Below are 17667 nucleotides of genomic sequence, written 5' to 3'. Positions count from 1 at the left end.
TGTTCCCACTTCCTGGTAATAGTTAACAATTATAACTATGCAAATATGTTTCTCGGTGCTTCATCAGACCACCTATCCAACTATCATAGCCTCACCCCCCGAAATCTGACATGTTAAAACAGCCTAGAACGGGCTTTCTCAACCTGAATTCTAAATTTGATCCAAAACATAATGAAGGCCATTTTCTCAATTCATACAATAATAGTACATCTTAGATATATGGGAGAAAAGTAAATTTAACACGTGGTTACATGAGGCTAATCTATCATGTGCTTTGGTGTATAGATTGGTCCCTGGGTGGACTGTGCATCTGTTCTCCAGGTCTGGGCCATTTTCTTGGGTTTCAGTCCTCCCATTTCTTTCCTGAGATTCTTAGGCTTGTTGTTTGATTCTCTTGGATGTTTTTCCTCATTCCTTTTTGTGTAAACTTTAGGAAAGAGACTTTATTTTCTGTCTTTAAAAATTTTTGTGTTGATTCTATTTTTAACATCCTTAGTGCATGGTTCTTTGGGGATGTATCTAAGATCTGGAAAAATTGTGCTTTTGAAATGGTCTTGTCTCATCCCGTTTACTCATCCCCCTCTCCTGTTGGTCTGTTTATATTGATTTAGGAGGGTGGCATTTGTTGACTGGGTTTATAGTTAACAAGTATTTTGAATGGAAGTCTGCAGATGTTAGCCCCTTTCATCTCTGGGGTAGTTATCCAGAGGAGTAACCTCGTTTTTTTGGAGGATAGTGAACAGGTACTATCTTGTCTAATTCCAGGTTCCAGGTGTCAAGTGCCTTTTCTAGTTATTTACTTAAGGTTGTTTCATTGACTTGCAGTTTTCTCTGTTCAGGACATCTGTCTCTGTTACTTCTCTTTTTATACCTTTATTTTGGTGGAGACTTGAATAGGATATAGTAACTGTTCAGTGTACTTTGCTTCACTGGGAAGTGCTTCCATTTTAAAGAATGTTTATATACTTCAGGTTTAAAGGTAACCTACTTTAAATTGACAGGACAATCCCAAATATATTAAACAGTGAACTTATTCAACTGAAAAAGTTACTGGTATCCAAATAGTGCCAGATAGACACACTACCAAGAACTACATTAAAATTGGAATCATTCCTTCCCTAGTGTTAGCAGTGTACGGTATGTGATATAGGGAGTATGGGCAGGTAATTGTTATCTGTTATTTAACATTTTCAGAAGTGGAATTATGCCTGCATTTTAGTGTCTTAACAGGAACAAAGGTCTGAGATTTTTGGTATTTGAGTGCCTTTTATATGTGATGTTCAACTATTTTGGTTTAGCTAAAAGTAGTCACTTTTATGTGGCAGGAAGCCCAAAAGGAGCCTTCCCACCATTCTGAGGGAAAGCAATTGGCCTCACTGGTTGTCCTGTTGCTCTTCATTAAATTTAATCAGATCCATCCTTAGAAAAAAAGGTTCCAGGGTGGGCTTGTTTGTGGAAGGGCAGAGATTAAAAGATTTTCCTGTGCTTCAAAAGCTGTAGTAGTATTAGTTACTAGGTAGGAGGTGGCTAAATACCTATGATGGTAATTTGAAAATTGACCTCTCTCCTCGGCTTGTACTTAGGGAATTCCTTTGTTAAAGACATTGATTTACTTTTGTACAATGCAAACTATTAATAGGGATTACTATTCTTAGATCACTATTGGTTTAATTGCTTAAAAGCATATAAAATTAAGGTTCTTATTATGGGGAGAAGCATTAAATATTTTTAATTAAAGCATTTTTAAGTTTTCTAAGACCAATAAGAAAACTGCTTTTCCTTTGTTCCTAGTACTAATCTTTATACTTAGAGGAAGCTGTAAAATAAGACTAACACTTGGTTTAAAAGGGTCTGGAGTTAACCTTTTAAAGTACTTGCTGATGGAACAACCATATTAAGCCAGTCTGCTGAATGTGAATGCTTAATGTCTTAGTTCTTAGCCACACTATTCATTATTCTGCAGGCATTTTCTTTCACTTTATCATTAAACCGAAACCCTTTAACTTTGAAAAAAATACATTTTTAATGTTTGATTCTTTGACTTAAGCGATGTTCAGAATGGATTGATGCTCTAGCAACCTGAAAGGAACCAGTGAATTTGTCTTGAATTCAGATTCTTATGTGTTTGTTTTTCAGTCCATTATTCAATTTTTTTGACCAAGGGAATCCACTTCAAGCTTGTTCCTACTGTAGTGCAGGCCTCAGTAGTCTGGTTGCTTCTTGCTTTCTACTGTGACAAGATGTTCTAGTTTCATTTTGTTCCTTTTCTTTCTCACACCTAGAATGAGCCATTTCTCCAAAGAGCCCTAGGTCCATTTAAAAAAAATGGCATTTATGGACCATACAGTCTGGGTGGGAGCATTGCTTGTTAATACTAGGTTCCAGATTAGCAGACTGATGAGATCAGACCCTTTGGGAAAGGGAAGGAAGGAACAAGTGCGTGCCAAGGAGGGCATTTGGTTGGCTGACCTGAGGAAGCTTTTCTTAATAAACAACAGTCGATTCATTTGATAAATTAAGTGATCATGTGAGGGTGGATCCTGGGTGAGAATTGTACAGAGGTCTTTACCCTCAGCCTCAACCAGAGAATAAGTTAAATTAGTAAACTGAGGCTACTTAGGGAGTGTAAACCAGCTGTCTTAAACTTCAGCTGTCATGCAATGACATAATAGCATGAGGTTTAGAGTAGTGAATAAAAACGCTTGCAAAAAGCTGCTACATGATTTTGACTTAGAATACATAGTCGTACATTGCTTAACGACAGGATTATGCTCTTAGAAATCCATTGTTGGGAGTGATTTCATTGTGAGGACACCAGAGTACTTAGACAAATCTAGATGACAGCCTACCACACACCTAGGCTATATGGAACAGAATTGCTCCTAGGCTACAAACCCATATAGCATATGATCGTACTGAATACTGTAGGCACTTGTAACATTGGTATACATTTGTCTAAACATGGAAAAGGTACAGTGAAAATACTGTTTAAAAGATAAAAAGTAGATAATCTTATAGTGCACTTACTGTGAATGAAGCTTGCAGGACCTGAACTTGCCCTGGGTGAGTCGGTGGTGAGTGAATGTGAAGGCCTAGTAGGATGTTACACTACTGTAGACTTTATAAACACTACACTTACACTGTGCTAAATTTATTAAAAAATTTTTTTCTTTATCAGCTTACTGAACCTTTTAAACTTTTTGACTCTTCTAATAACACTTAAACACATTGTACAGCTTTACAAAAGTATCTTTATATACTTACTCTGTAAGCTTTTTTTCTATTTTTAAAATTATTTTTTTTTACCTTTTAAACTTTTTTTGTTAAAAAATAAGACTAACATATGAGCTTAGGCCTACACAGGGTCAGGATGATCAGTATCACTGTTTTCCACTTACTCATCTTACCCGCCCCCCAAGGTCTTTAGCTGTCATCGATAACAACGCCTCCCAGCCTTTTTGGCACCAGGGACTGGTTTCATGGAAGACAATTTCCACAGGTAGGGGAGGGGATGGGAGACAGCTCAGGAAGACAATATTTCTGTGGGGGGTGGAGGAGGGGTGGAGTTAGGGACCACAGTTCTAGAATACCTCCTGAAGTACTTACCTAAAGCTATTTTAGAGTTAATAACTTTTTTAAAATGAGCACTCTAATGACAAAAAGTTTAGTAAATACATAAACCAGTAACACTCGATTATAATTACCAAATAAGTAGTGCACATATGCATGTACTATACTCCTAAATATGACCATCAGTGCAGTAGGTTAACACCATCACAAAACAAGTAATGCATTGTGCTATGACATGACTTCATTACTGGACGATAGGAATTTTTCAGCTCCCTTAATCTATGGGACTGTGGTATATGCAGTCTGTTGACTGAAACGTCATGTGGCACATGATTGTACTAGCTTAATGAGCAAGGAGAGGAGATAAGGATCATCTAGGGTGTGGGGTTTTCATTTGAAATTGTCCAAGAAAAAGGTTAAGCTGAGGGCTGCAAATACAAAACTGAGCCTATTAGTGGTCTGGACTCCAGAAATAGAGGGTTACGGTTACTTTTTTTATAAAGTCTAAGGCTATCTTCCAGCCAGTTCTTTACCAAAGAGCCAGTTGCTCCCTGACTCATGAACTTGGCAGTGGACATCCCAAGTTTAAATGCTGTGAAAGTTCCAAGAGCTGGTTTTGAGAAAACTGTAGAGCCTCATCTCTGCTAAGGGTCTGCTTTTCTTATTAAAATACTTGATCCTGTTAAAGACGTTGCTGCTTGTGGCTGGGTTTGTCTTATGTTTTTAGGCTGAATGTCGTCCATCTTTGTCCCCACAATGTTTGTGTTCCACAGACTCTAATAAAGTCTTTTCAGTTAAGACTGGGAAGAGGTGGGAAACAACTGTCAGATTGCACTGCTTAGTTTACTTTCATGCTTGGAAGAGATAGAATCTCAATATTTAAATGTATATTGTGTCCAGACAAAGTTCTAGGTGCTTAGGGTTAGTAAGCAAAACTGATAAATGCTCTGCAAGGCTTACATTTCACTGGGTTACTAGTTAACATAAATTCTCAGCTTCCTTCAGAAAATTGCCATCTGTTTACTAGCCTAGAGCTGGGAATTGAATGCACCTTTATCTCCAACTCCAAACTAGCACATGTCCACCTAGTCGAAGCTACCATACTCTTGCCTCTGGACTGGTAACAAACAGCCTTCTCAGCAGCGTCCTTAATACCACTGTTGTCCCATTCCACTTCATTCTTAGCAGCTGCAGTAAGCTTTTAACAACAAACTGGATTTTAACTCAGTTTGATAGCCCTTGGTGGACAAATTGCCAAACATATTGTGGTCTATCCATACTATTAAATACTACTTAGCAATAAAAAGGAAAGACTACTGGTGAATGCAACAACTATGAATCTCAAAAACATGCTGAGTCAGACACAAAGGAGCACATACCACATAGTTCCATTGATGGGAAATTGGGAAGAAACTAGCGCTAGCAGATTAGTAGTTGCTTGGGACCAGTGATTGGGAGTGGGGAGATTACCTGAGAAGAGGTGGTGTTTGTACATAGATAAATACATTTGTCAAGACTTTGAACTGCACACTGAAAATGGAGGCACTACAAAATTGTATATAAGTCATACCTTAAAAGCCATTGATGGCTACTCATTTCCCTATGAGGGCCTGCCCATAAGACATGATGACAAAAATTACCTGTTTTTGCCCTCATCTCTTGCCCCTCTGCCTGGCTAACCCTGCCAGTCACCTAGCCTTTTCCCACTGTAGGCACTTGACATCATTTACCTGGAATATTCCTTCACATGGCTGGCTGTCTCCTGTCTTTGGGTCTTTGCCTAAGTGTCACTAAGAGGCCTGGCCGTGATATCTCTCCTGCTGCTTATCATCTCATCCCATTGGTTTCTCTCAAGCACTGTAACAAGCTAGCATTCATCTCTTGGCTTGCTTAATGCCCATCTTCCCTAGGAGAAGCAAAGTGCTTTCTTAGTGCAGGGATGTTGTCTGTCTTCAGTGAAGGCATGGTAACACAGTAGGATCTCAATAAATGGTGATTGAATGAATTGGTAAGAAGTGACTACCAAATTAGCGGCACATGTTAAGTGTTACACAGACATGTCAAATCCAAATAGAACCCATTTCAGATTCATGCAAATGGTAAATAAGTCATATTGGTAAATAGGTATATGGAGCTAGGTTTGGGGCTGTGAATAAGGAATAATGTGGTATAAAATGAGTGGATTTGGAGTCAAAAGACAGATTTTGGTTAAACATCTCCTTAACTGTAAGTTGGGAGTGATTGTACCTCCCTTCTTCATGAAATTGTGAAGAAGAAAATGTGAAAATAACTCCAAAACCGTAATTATGATTATTAGTTAACAGCTAAAACGTTTGTAGCCTTCATTCTGTGCCAGACTCTGAATGATGTCATTCAGTACTCACAACAACTCTGTGAGACTTGTTACTGTTCTTAGCCATTTTTTGTAGATGAGGAAGCAGAATCTCAGACTGTCGCTTGCTGGAATTTATAAATAAATGTTGGAGGCAATATTCAAATCCAGGGCCTCTTACTCTTGAGTTGATGCTCTTACCCAGAACTATTTTCTTGACTGGACTTTATGGTCAGTCTTATTTGTGTGATAGGTCAGATCAACAAATAATACTTTCAGCATTGAAAATAATTGCAAGCATTTTAGATAGGACATAGGTAGTTATATACTAATTTTATTCCCAAGTAATAGAAAATAGTAACAGTATAGAAGAAAACTGGAAGTATGATTCTTAGCCAGGAGATACTTCAAACACTTTTTAGCAGGTGGTAAGACAAACCACCTCTTGAGTAGGCCTTAGAGGTCTTTCTGTAAAGCAAGATCAAAAGAGGTAGCAATGACTCAGGTTCCAGTGGGAGCATTTCTGTCCATTTCTATTTGTGGTTGGTCATTGCATCCTATCCTGGGATCAGTTCATTTTCTCCAGAACTTGGGAAGTTACCAGTAACTTTGCAAGACTAGTTCTGGCAATCAGAATGTCTAAGTAAATTCAGCCCAGCAGCTTCATGCAAGAACTTTCCCCATCACTCAGCACCTGGTTTTGAAAAGGTTTTTCTGCACTTGTGTCCAATGCTGAAATAGAGGCTGTTTAAAATAGCCCCAGCTTTGAAAGGGAGCTTAAAATAGCTTGCAAAGAGGTCTGATATTTGGAACAATTGCTGATGTTTTACATCCTATGACTTTAGGAAATAACACTGTTAGACAGCACCTACCTCAATTTATGATGATCTAGTGAAATGGGAGTATCACACACAGTCCGTGCAAGGAGGCTTTTAACCAAATAGTCCAGATTCCTGGGTTTTGCTTTTCTGAGCTTGTTCTCCAGTGCCTTTCTCACTGTAACCTGTTTCCCTTAGTATCAAGCCTAAGCAGAGCTTGGCTAATGCGGGCTCTAGCCAGAGTGAGGCAGGTGCCTTGACAAGGACACCTATATTTGGGGGTTGGCGGGAAGGACAGGAGTTATGCCTCTGGAAGGGGCAGAGGCAGTAAGAACCAGTGTCCTGAGAGGAGTCCTGGTGAAGGGAACCAGGCTGCTTATTATGCAAACAGAGGCAAATTTTAGCTCGGTTTTGGGAGGAGGCCAGAAGAGGGTCTAGAGCGGTCGCTGACCAGAGTCCTGCTGGCTACTACCCACCCTTGTAGCCCGCCCGCCCTGGGGTTGCAGTGACGGCTCGTGCCGCTAGGTGGTAGCCGTGTGTTTCCAAAGGGGGATCGCCTACCGGAAAGCCCAGCCGGGATCCCAAGAACCTACCCTGAGCCCCTCCGGTGGGAAAAAGAGACGCCCTCCCGAGCGGCAGGGACGGAAAAAGACCAATGTGGCCCACTTAGAGTGGACAGCCCGCCAGGAAGGTGGCTAGGAAACGCCACGATCTTGCGTGGACTCAGGGCGTGTAAAAGCGACCCCCCTCCAGCGGAGCCGCCCCAGGGCCGGGCCCGACCCGCCCCCTCCCCGCTCCCCACTCCAGTGCTGGTGGGTGTGAGTGAGTGCGAGCAGCGAATGTGGGCGGGCGGGGACTCTCCGCACCTAACTGCGTTCTTGGGGACCGCCGCCTGCCCAATTCGAGCAACGTTTGCGCCGCGGCGCGGGTCACTGCGCCCGGGCGCAGAACTCCGACGGCTTCCAGCGCTCACCGGCTCCTGCCTCGCGGGTTCTGCCCCTTCGGAGCGGCCGGTCCCGTCGCTGAGAGTCTGAGCACCTCCCCTCCAACCCGGAGCCGCCAGGAGAAAGAGGAGGAGGCGGCGAGAGGCCGCGGCAGGCAGGCGAGCAGGCAGGGCCGCCTTTGATGTGGGCGCGGCGCACCCAGGCGAGCTGAGCGCCCGTCCGGCCGCGCCCCGAGGGGGGAGCCCCCGGGCCCCGCATCCTCATTGTGCCGGCTCGGGCCCGGGCCCGCCCCCGGCCCCCCGCCCCCTCGCCGCCCGCGCGTAGAAAACGCCCCGGCCGCCGCCAGCGGTGGGAGGCGGCGATGCGCACGGCCGGAGAGACGCGGAGGAGGAGACATGAGCCGGCGGGCGCCCAGACGGAGCGGCCGTGACGTGTTCGCGCTGCAGCCGCTCGCCCCAGCCCCGGAGCGCTGACCCCTGGCCCCGCGCAGCCCCGCGCCCTGGCCAGACAGCGCAGCCCAGCTTCCAGCCCCGCTGCGCATGCTGCCCCCGGAGTGAGGCGGACCGCCAGTCTCCCGCGGACGCCCGGACGGCCGTCCGGCCAGCAGTGAACGAGCGTCCCCGCACCGGCCGGGCGCCTCCTGCACAGCGGCTGCCGCCCCGCAGCCCCTGCGCCAGCCCGGAGGGCGCAGCGCTCGGGAGGAGCCGCGCGGGGCGCTGATGCCGCAGGGCGCGCCGCGGAGCGCCCCGGAGCAGCAGAGTCTGCAGCAGCAGCAGCCGGCGAGGAGGGAGCAGCAGCAGCAGCAGCGGCGGCGGCGGCGGCGGCGGCGGCGGAGGCGCCCGGTCCCGGCCGCGCGGAGCGGACATGTGCAGGCTGGGCTAGGAGCCGCCGCCTCCCTCCCCGCCCAGCGATGTATTCAGCGCCCTCCGCCTGCACTTGCCTGTAAGCGCCCGCGCGCGGGGCTGCCACCCTGCCTGGCTGTCTGTCCGTGTGCCGGTGGCTCTGTCTGCCTGCCCGTCTGTTCTCCTGACTTTCCGACTGCGTGTCTGTCTGTCCTTCAGCGCTCCCCTCTCCCTCAAGTCCCACTGACCGCCTCTCCGTCTCTTTCCGCAGGTGTTTACACTTCCTGCTGCTGTGCTTCCAGGTACAGGTACGTGGGCTCCTGACTCTGACCTCCCCCTCCCCTGCCTCGCGGTACACGCCGACCCCCCTTCCCGGGCCGCGCCCCCTCCCTCTGCCCCACCCCTCCTGGGCGCCGAGCCCAGTGCACCTGTTCCCAGGGCGCGGAAGGGCGGCTCCGCGCCCTGCGCCGGCGGGGGACCGGCCAAGGGCAAGGGGCTCTGCCGCGGGGTCCAAGCCAGCGCGGGCTGTCGCGGCCCCTGTCGGCGCCCAGAGCCCACGGGCTCAGCCGCAGCAATGTGCCCGGCTCCAAGCCCCCTGCCCGCGGCCAGCGAGGAGGGGGACCTAGGGATCATCTCTGCCAACCGTTCCTTAACATCGCCGCTTGCTCTTCCAAACAAAAAGGCTCCTTTCAGAGAGTGAATTTCGAGTCCAGGGAGAAAGCTTCAGTTGTAAATTACTCTGTGGTTTCAAAGGCGTTTGCAGCATTGAGAGAGAGACAGACTAAGAGACAGACACGCGCGCGCGGGACAAGGGGAGACGCGGGGCGCCTAGGCCGAGGGGCGGCTGCCCGCGAGGCCGCTCCGGGACGGGCCGCGCTCCGCACGCCCTCGCCCAAGGTGGTGCAGCCTCGGCTGGTTCCCAGCCTGCTCCGCGTTCGCTCGCTCTCCGTGCATCAGAAGAGGGCTTGGCGCTCAGCCTGGAAAGCACTTGCTAAAATCTGATCTGTTACTTCAGCAGCTTTCAGACTCGGGAAGGTCTTGGCACGCAGACAGTTGGAACGCTCTGGCTTCCAAAGCCGTAGAAATGAAGGAAAAAGGGGGGTGGGAGGGAGAGCGAAGAGGGAAAAAGGGAGCCGACTTCAGCCCCGATTAGAACCAGACCAGGGCTGCCTCAGCATGGGGGGGGGGCGTGGGCAAAGGGAATAGGAAGCCCAGCTGCCCAAGCCCCCCACCCACCTAGAGCTGCAAGGGAGGGGACCTAGGCGGAGCTGGAAACGAGCCAAAACAGGGTTATCTGACCCTTCCCCTTCTCGGTTGAAGGCAGGTGTCCTCACAGGGCTAGTCAGAGAAGATGCTTAGACCTTAGCCTTCGGATTCTGGAGATGCCCAGAGAGAGCCTTGAGCAGGGGAAATGGGGTTTCTCCCAGTTTTACGGCACAAGGAGTGTTGTATGCGTTGAGTGCTGGGAGTCAGCAGCCTCTTGCAGTGTTTGGTGGCAGTGGCTGCTTATCATCCTTCCATGCTGGGGAGAGGCTTGTTACCCTCATGGTAGGCACTGAGCTGGGGGCAGCCAGTGGGGCTGGGGGCTGGAAGGATGGATGGACAGACAGACTGATGGGGTTCTTTCCTCCTGTTGGCCGGGCTGAGGTCCCCAGTGACTTCTGAATCAATACCACTGGAGTCAGTAACTTAAGACTGGCTGTGTGCCAAAGCAGATGTGACCCTGTGTGGTGATGGGGGTGGGGTGTGGAGTGGCTGGTGTCGGAGAGGGAGGCCAGTGCCAGGCATGGCCTGCCTGGTCTGCAGCTGAGTCCCCAAGCAGAGGGCAGGCCCCAGGGTCACTGCAGGGGGTCTGCTTGTGTGACCTGGGCAAGAGCTGTTTTCCCCAGTGCTGTGCCTGGGGGTGGGGGTGGGGGTGGCATGGAGGCAGAGGGGAGGTCTGCAGGCCGCGTTGCCCGAGCTTCTGGATGCCTGCTGCTCTTGGTTCTTTTCGAAGTGGGGCCCAGGAGGGGTTGCTGTGTGGTCTTTGTGTTCTCCGGGGGAGTTGGAGGGAGGGAGTCTGGACTCTGCATCCCCCCTCCACCTCCTGGCCAGAGCTAGAGCCAGCATCTTAGGAAAGAGCTGGGTGGTCTGCCTGGGTTAGGTCAAGAGGCAGCCTTCAAGCAGGTGAGGGAACCTCCTCTCCCCCTCTCCTACCTCCCCCCTTCCTTTGCCCCTTTGTCCTCCCCAGCCTTTCCACACCCAACTGCCACGCACCCTTCGGGTATCTAAGGAGAGGATTACTGGGGGGTCCCTGAAACATTGCATGAAAATGATGCCCAAATGTGCTATGTCTCCTGGAAGGGGGTTCTCAGCTCCCTGCAGGTTTTCAAAGGCACCTATAATCCCTAAAAAAAGGAATGCTATCCTAGGGGCTTATGGGCAAGGTTGGCAGGCTTTCATCCCTGTTCGCACTCCAGGGACAAAGGTGGGTTGGCCTTGGTAGAGATGAGGGGAGCCGTGTGATGTGAGTTGCCAGGAGCTGGAGTCTGCTCCCTGCTTAGGTGGTGCCCGGCAGCTGCCGGAGCTGCTACATCCTGGGCACTTAGCAGTAGCAGTTAGAGCTGCTTCGGTGTTCAGGGGCCAGGGGGGCCTCCCTGCATGGTGGGAAGGGCTCAGAGCTTTGCAAGCCAGTGGGCTAGACCTGAACCCCAGCTCCACCTTTCCCCATCTGTGGGTCCCAGAGAGTCTTAGTTTCATCATTTGTGAAATGGGTGGTCATGAGGTTGCACTGATACGTGATAGGGGTGGAAGAAGTTTTGCAAATTCTCATCCCCCAGGAAGGCACCTTGCTCTGCTGGGAAATGGATGCACCTATGCCTTTCCTCCCTACCTCAGTGTTTTCGGGTCTGGTCCAGTCTCAGCAGTGCAGTTTCTGGGCTCTTCCCCTCCGCATGTCCCTCAGCTACCAGGCCCAGAATGGGTCCCCGCCCCCAGCCACGTTTCCATGAGCACATTCAATGCCAGACACTGTCCTCCCCCCACCCCCAATGTTGTGAGCCCCGCCCTCACCCGCCAGCCACCCCAGGAAGCGGGAAGCTGGGAATTTAATAAAATCCCTTCATCCCTTCTCCACACGACTCGGGACACCGCAGATAGCTCAAATCGGAAGAATTTTAAAAATTTCCGCGGGGAGCAGGCGGCGTGACCAGTAAATTGCTTTTCTGCACTTGGCTGAGCTCTGACAATGACACCGGGCTGGGCCTTTCACGCAGCTCGGCTGGCACCTGCCTGACATTGTTCCTGCCGCCAGGCTCGGCTAGGTCCTGGCCTTCCCCAGACAGGCCAGGCGTGAGGCAGCCCAGGGCTGGGGGGCTTCCTCTGGCCTCTTGTCCCTCCTGCCAGCCCCTTGTCCCTCCCACAGTGCCACTTCCTCTCTCACCCCACGAGGTGTTCCAGTTTGGAAGTGTCCTTCCACGCCCCCTCTCAGCCTGGCCACCCCACCCCTGGCCTCCTCAGGGAGGTTAGACCCTTGCCTCAAGCTGGCTGGGATGGGGAAGCCGGAAACAGTGTCCTTGGGGACAAGAGGAGGGTGGGAGCTCTCTTAGTGGATGGTACTTTAATTCTTAAAGTGATATTATCCATCTGTCCACGCAGATAGGTGCCGCTCATTCAGCGCATACGTGCTGGGATCCTGCTTCCTGCTGGCCTTGGGAATAAGATCTAGTCAGTCCCTGGCCTCCAGGAGCTCCCAGTTTAGACGGGGAAAGTGCCGGCTCCACAGGCGCTTGTTCCCGCTGTCCTCTCCCAGGGCGAGGCTTATGGGAACGTCAAAGTGTCCCTTGCATCAGAAAGCTGGTGTCATTCTTCCAACCATTCTACGGGGAGGCTGAGGTGGGAAGGGGGAACATTCCTGCTTCACAGATGGAGAAACTGAGGCACAGAGTGGGGAAGGGATTTATTCAGGGCCGTAGCTAAGCCCCAAGACTCTGGATCCAAGATCTTACATTCTTTCTACCACACCAAGCTGACTTTTCTAGAAAGAATCCTGAAATTGTTCAGAAAGATACTGGTGGGGAAACAGAGTCCCAAGAGGCAGGCTAGAGGTCCACGTCGGGCCCTGTGTGAATTCTGGTGGGGGGTGTGTTCAGAACCCGGGTAGGGTCTCTGGGGCTGAGGGCATCTGACTCAGAGTCTGCAGCCCTGATCCTCCCGGATTGTGCCATCAAGAGAGGGTCCCGGACTTAGAGGTGGGTGTCTGGGGGGTGGGGCCTGGGATTCAGCACTCCCCTCCCAGTGGAGGAGGAGGGGCGGGCCGCCCCACCAGCATTCCTGCAGCCCGGGAGTGTCACCGGCTCTGAGATAAGGAGGTGGATTTTTAGAATTTCTTGTGGTTGGCACCGCCAGTGTCAGCGGGCTCGGGGGCAGCACGTCGGGGTCACAGGTGCTGCCTCCATCCTGCCCCAGGCAGTTCCAAGGGCACACGGGGCCCCCAGAGGGAAACTGGAGGGGGACAGGGAGGAGACTTCCATTGTCAGCAGGGCCTTTTGGTTCTGACCTAGTCCTCTAGCGGGGAAGTTGCGGGCGTGGAAGATTGGGGTGCAGGCTCATCAGGCTGGAATGAGGGACTCTGCAGAGGAGGGAAAGGAGGCTGGGGGTGTGAAGTCACCTGCCATTGGTCACACTGCGCTCAGCCGTGGGCCTGCCCGGCTCTAGCACCCCAGCTTACTGGTGTGAGAGCTCTGGAGCTGGCCAGCCTGCTTCACACTGTAGCTCTGCCTTCTCTTTGCTGTGTGATCTTGGGCAAGTTACTTAACCTCCCTGGGTCTCAGCTTCTGCATGTGTAAAATGGGAAAAAAACAACAGAGGAAACCTTCCCTGTTGCCTAAGGGGGGTCGGGGAGGGGCCGCGCGTGGCAGGAACTCCTGTTTGAAGTCCAGACCCGGCTCCTGCCTCCTGCTCTGGGAGGGTTCCCTCGTCCCTCCCCCTGTCAGGTACAGTGAGTCCTCCTTCCCAAGGGGCTCTGCCACAGAGCAGAGAAACTCCTGAGATCCCTGGGTTCCAGTCCCGGCTCTGTCCCTGGCTCATTGTGTGACCTCCCTCTCTGAGCCTTGGTTTACCCACTTGGGTATCAACAAGGCGAGGTAGGTGGCTTCTGTAGTACTCGAATGTGTAGGCTTTGGTGTAGGAGAAACCTGGGTTTGAATCCTGGCTGTGCTGCCTAGCAGCCGTTCAGTAAATATTCCTTAGCCTTCAACCCTCTGCACCTCAGTTTTCCCCATCTGTAAAATAGGGTAATGAGAAGTACCTACTTCTTAAGGGTTATTGTGAGGACTAAATGGGATATTGCACACAGAGTAGCTAGTGTATGGCTGGCACTCAATAAATAAATGAGGAATAGTAATTGCTGAATCAATGATAGTGTGTATATTGGGTACATAACATGCTGAGGGGTGCTAGAGAAAGCTAGGAAGGATGTGTTCCTTGGATCAGTGACATCAGGTCTCTTCCAATCTGAGTTGGAAACGTAGGCTTTGGACATGAGTTTGGATTTAATCGTCATTCCACCACTCACAGGCTGTGTGGCCTTGGGCAAGGTCCTTAACATCTCTGAGTCTCTGTTTTCTCATGATGTACAAAAATAGGAATAATATTATACCACTCCCCAGGCTGGTCCGTAGGAGTAATTGAAGCCATGTCCTGGACCAGATATACAGTAGGCACTCAAATATGGTATTGCTCCTCATTAACCATCCACAGACATTTATGGGACACTTGCTGCATGTCTGGCCCCGGACTGGGTTTTGGGGGGAATGAAGAAGATATCCACGGCTTCAGCTTTTCCTTCCAAGTGTTCCCTGTGAAGGCAGGGCAGATACTTTGGGCAGCTTTATTTTCCACACGCCCCCGGGCCCTGTCCCACCTTTTGCCTTGGAATCCCATGGCACTTTGTTGCTGTTCTTTGACCCAGTACGTTCTCTGTAGAGCTCACAGGGACAGAGAGGAACTCAGGTTCTGGACCCGGCCCACCTGAGTCACACCCCACCTCGCCTGCTAGGTAGCTGTGTGATTGAGAGGATTGGTTGACCTCTCTGTGGCTTGTCATTAATATGGGCATTGGGATGGAACCCCCTTCTTGGGGTTGCTGGGAGGGTGAATTGTGGTCCCCTGGGGGAAGCACTTGTCACAGTGCCCAGCTCATTGTAAGCTGCAGGATGCATCCGACTCTGGGGTGTCCACCAGCTTGCAGGTTCTGGGAGTCTAGGGGAGGTCTGACCCTGCTGCAGGCACTGTGGCACTGCCACAGGCCTGGCACATAGGATGCATGTGGGCCCGTTAGTGGAGGGCCTGGGGAGAGGTCCTCTGGGGGCCAGGGACCTGGATTGAGTTTCCCACCTGCTCTCCTGGTGCCAGGTGCTAGGGCACAGGCAGGTGTCAGCACCTGTCCCAGCCCTTGGGGACTTGAGAAAAACAGGGATGTGTGCTGGGGAGCAAGGCTCAAGGGTGCAGTCGGTGCTTTGATGAAGGGCCCTGAAACCAGCCTCTCAGGCAAGAGCATCTGGCTGGGGAAGATGCCCCATTTGAACGCAGGACACTGTTAGCCTGTGTGTGTGTGTATGGAAAAGCCTTGTGGGCACATGGAACAGTGCTACCTGGAAGCAGGGACTAGCCTGGTGTGCTCAGGGAGCCCCACACTGACTGGGGTGGCTGAAGTGTCAAGTCCCAGGAACGGAGGTGATGGAAAGGCCACAGTGGGCATCGAGTGCCGGAATACAGGGCTGTTGGCTGTGTCACAGGCATGCATGACTCCTCGCCCTGCCCAAGTGCTGTAAGGGAGCTGGCACTGAAGCAGGGATTGGCGGGAAGGGGAAGGGAGAGAGAGAAGAGGACCTGGGTCTTTCAGGGCCTGCCCCCACCCTCAGGCTGGCTCCAGGGTTGACTCTCGGCGGCAGTGGAACCTGTATGGATGAGCTGTACGGGAAGGCTGATGTACGGGGAGAGGGAGGCCAACCCTGAGCCCAGCCTCCACCCTGCAGCGCCCCCTCCCATGCTGATGGCTCGGCCCTGCCAATCAATACATTGATAGCCCTGGGAGCTTAATGGACAGGCTGGGGGTGGGGAGGCCCTTTGCAGTATCCCTGTCTGTCCTCGCTGAGTCTGGTGTGCAGGGTGTGACAGGAAAGGGACCAGAAGCCTGGGCTGAGGGGTGGGGGTGCCCATCTGAGCCACACGGAGATTCAGGGTGGGCCCGGCCTTCCTCCCCCGTTTCCGTCCAGGGGTACCAGCTGGGGGAAATTCATGGGCCTCAGAGCCAGAAGTGGGTTCAGATCTCGGCCCTGTCACTTTCGGTACAAGTTGGGCCAGTCCCGTGGCCTCTTTGTGTCTCCCTTTGCCACCTGACACACAGAGATAGTAATAGTTTCGACCTCCTTGGGTTGTTCGAGGAGCCGGGGCCCAGCTTGTGCTGAGCCCGGGCCCTGGCACGGCGCGAGTGCCGGGTCAGTGGGAGCCAAGGTGAGCTTCACTGTCAACGGTGGCAGTAATCCGTCCGGCGCCTCCGGGGCCGAGGTCCAGCCTGCTCTCGCTCTCGAGGAAGAGTTGGGGAGTTGTGTTTTGGGGAGGAGAGAGAGGCCGTCTTTACCAGGGACCACCCCTGGAGGGGGGTAAAGGTCTCAGGTTTGAATGGAGAATTTGGAGAGGCTCTGAAAGCCTCAGCTGGCAGCCCTGTGTGGCTGCAGGCGGTGGTGGAATGTGGCTGGGCCCCTTCTGGGACCAGGGAGACCCTCCCTTTCTGGGCAGGCCGCCTGGAGGCAGGAGGACAGATTGCATGAGGCTCCCAGGATTGGGGACCTGGGTGAGGTGGGCGGTATGACCCCATCTTTCTCTCTTGGGTGAGGGCAGAGAGCTCCAGCATCCCACCCCCACCCTCCAGCTGTGGCCTTTGGCCTGAACCAGTTGCCATCCTGGGAGAGGGGAGAGGAGGCGGGTGAGGAAGAGGAGGGTGAAGTGGTGGAGAGCTTGGCCTGGATTCGAATCTTGATCCCTCTTCTTGCCAATTCTGTGACTTAGGACAAACGATGTAACGTCTCCGAGCCTCAGTTTTTCCATCTGTAAAATGGGGATAATAGTCATGCCAGCTTGTAGGGTTGCTCTGGGGATTACAAAGGAAAACTGACCTTGGGTGGTTCTCAGCACAGAGGAGGTGCTCCACGAGTAGGGACTCTTCAAAAAACAAACTAAAGAAAAAGAAAGTAGTGGCTATTGTTACTAATATAGTCTTTTTCTGAGGTAAATATGATAAACAGTCCCCATTTTGCTGATAAGAAAACTGAGGGTTAAAGAAATCGAGTAAGTTGGTGACCAGGCAAAGCCGGGTGACACCCAAGGTTAGTCAGCGCTGGGTGCTGCGCCGTTGCTGAGCGTGTGGATGGGGGGGTGATGGGTGGGTGTCGTGGGAGGTGGAAAGGGGTCCAGGGGGAAATAGGAAGCTCCCTAACGTGCTTTCCAGAGCCGCGAGTGGGCCCGTGAGGCTGAAGTCTCAGGCCTGAGGGAGTGACAGTGGCTGTTGGATGCCCTGCTAGGGGCACCGTGGCTGGTCTCTGGAAGCTGGCTCTGGGCTGGGGACTCTCCAGCGTCTTTTCACCTCGTGGCAGGTTCCCACCAAAGTGCCCGGGAGAGGAGGCTTGCAAGGTAGACAGGAGCTCGAGCGTAAGGATGGCGCTTAGACATTGCCCTGCGAGGAGCGGGGAGCCAGGGTGGGGTTCTGAGCAGGGAAACGGCATCAGAGCTGTGCTGGACGAGGGTGGGCTGCAGGCAGAGGGTGGGCCGGCTCTGTTCCACTGAGTGCCATGTTCATCCTGGGGCCCGGGGACCTTGGCAGACCTGGGAGAGGTGAGAGCCTGTCTGGCCCTCGTGGCTTCTGTGCAGTGGGGAGTGAATGTTTCCACCAGAGTCGAAGCCCTGAAGCAACGGAAGAGGTGGGCTGGGGGTCACCGGGGTCTCAGGCTGCAGGGGCTGGCAGCCACCTTGCTGTGGGAAAAGCCTCTTCGACCCCAGAGGTAATCCATGTGTCTGGGGTGGGAGATGGCGGCGCGACAGAGGCACCTTCGCTCTACAGGAGACGTGCTTTGTGTGCCAGCCCTTCCCGCCTTGAGAGAGTCGCGGCGATTTGATTTTGCTCA

At 51.9% G+C, this 17667-nt stretch overlaps 1 protein-coding gene across 1 annotated transcript in view; it reads left to right on the top strand.

Annotated features, from left to right (window-relative positions):
* The first annotated feature begins 8014 nt into the window (after nt 1–8014).
* Nucleotides 8015–17667, top strand: part of FGF18 (fibroblast growth factor 18) — a 31954-nt gene continuing 22301 nt past the window's right edge. Inside the window, exons 1-2 of the mRNA XM_045551182.1 lie at nt 8015–8606; nt 8778–8814. Coding sequence (XP_045407138.1) covers nt 8575–8606; nt 8778–8814 — 69 coding nt within the window. The 5' untranslated portion in view covers nt 8015–8574. The remainder of the gene's footprint in view (nt 8607–8777; nt 8815–17667) is intronic.

The sequence above is a fragment of the Lemur catta genome, chromosome 5 (genome assembly GCF_020740605.2).
Source record: "Lemur catta isolate mLemCat1 chromosome 5, mLemCat1.pri, whole genome shotgun sequence".
Taxonomy (NCBI): domain Eukaryota; kingdom Metazoa; phylum Chordata; class Mammalia; order Primates; family Lemuridae; genus Lemur; species Lemur catta.
This window is presented reverse-complemented; position numbering and strand designations above follow the sequence as displayed.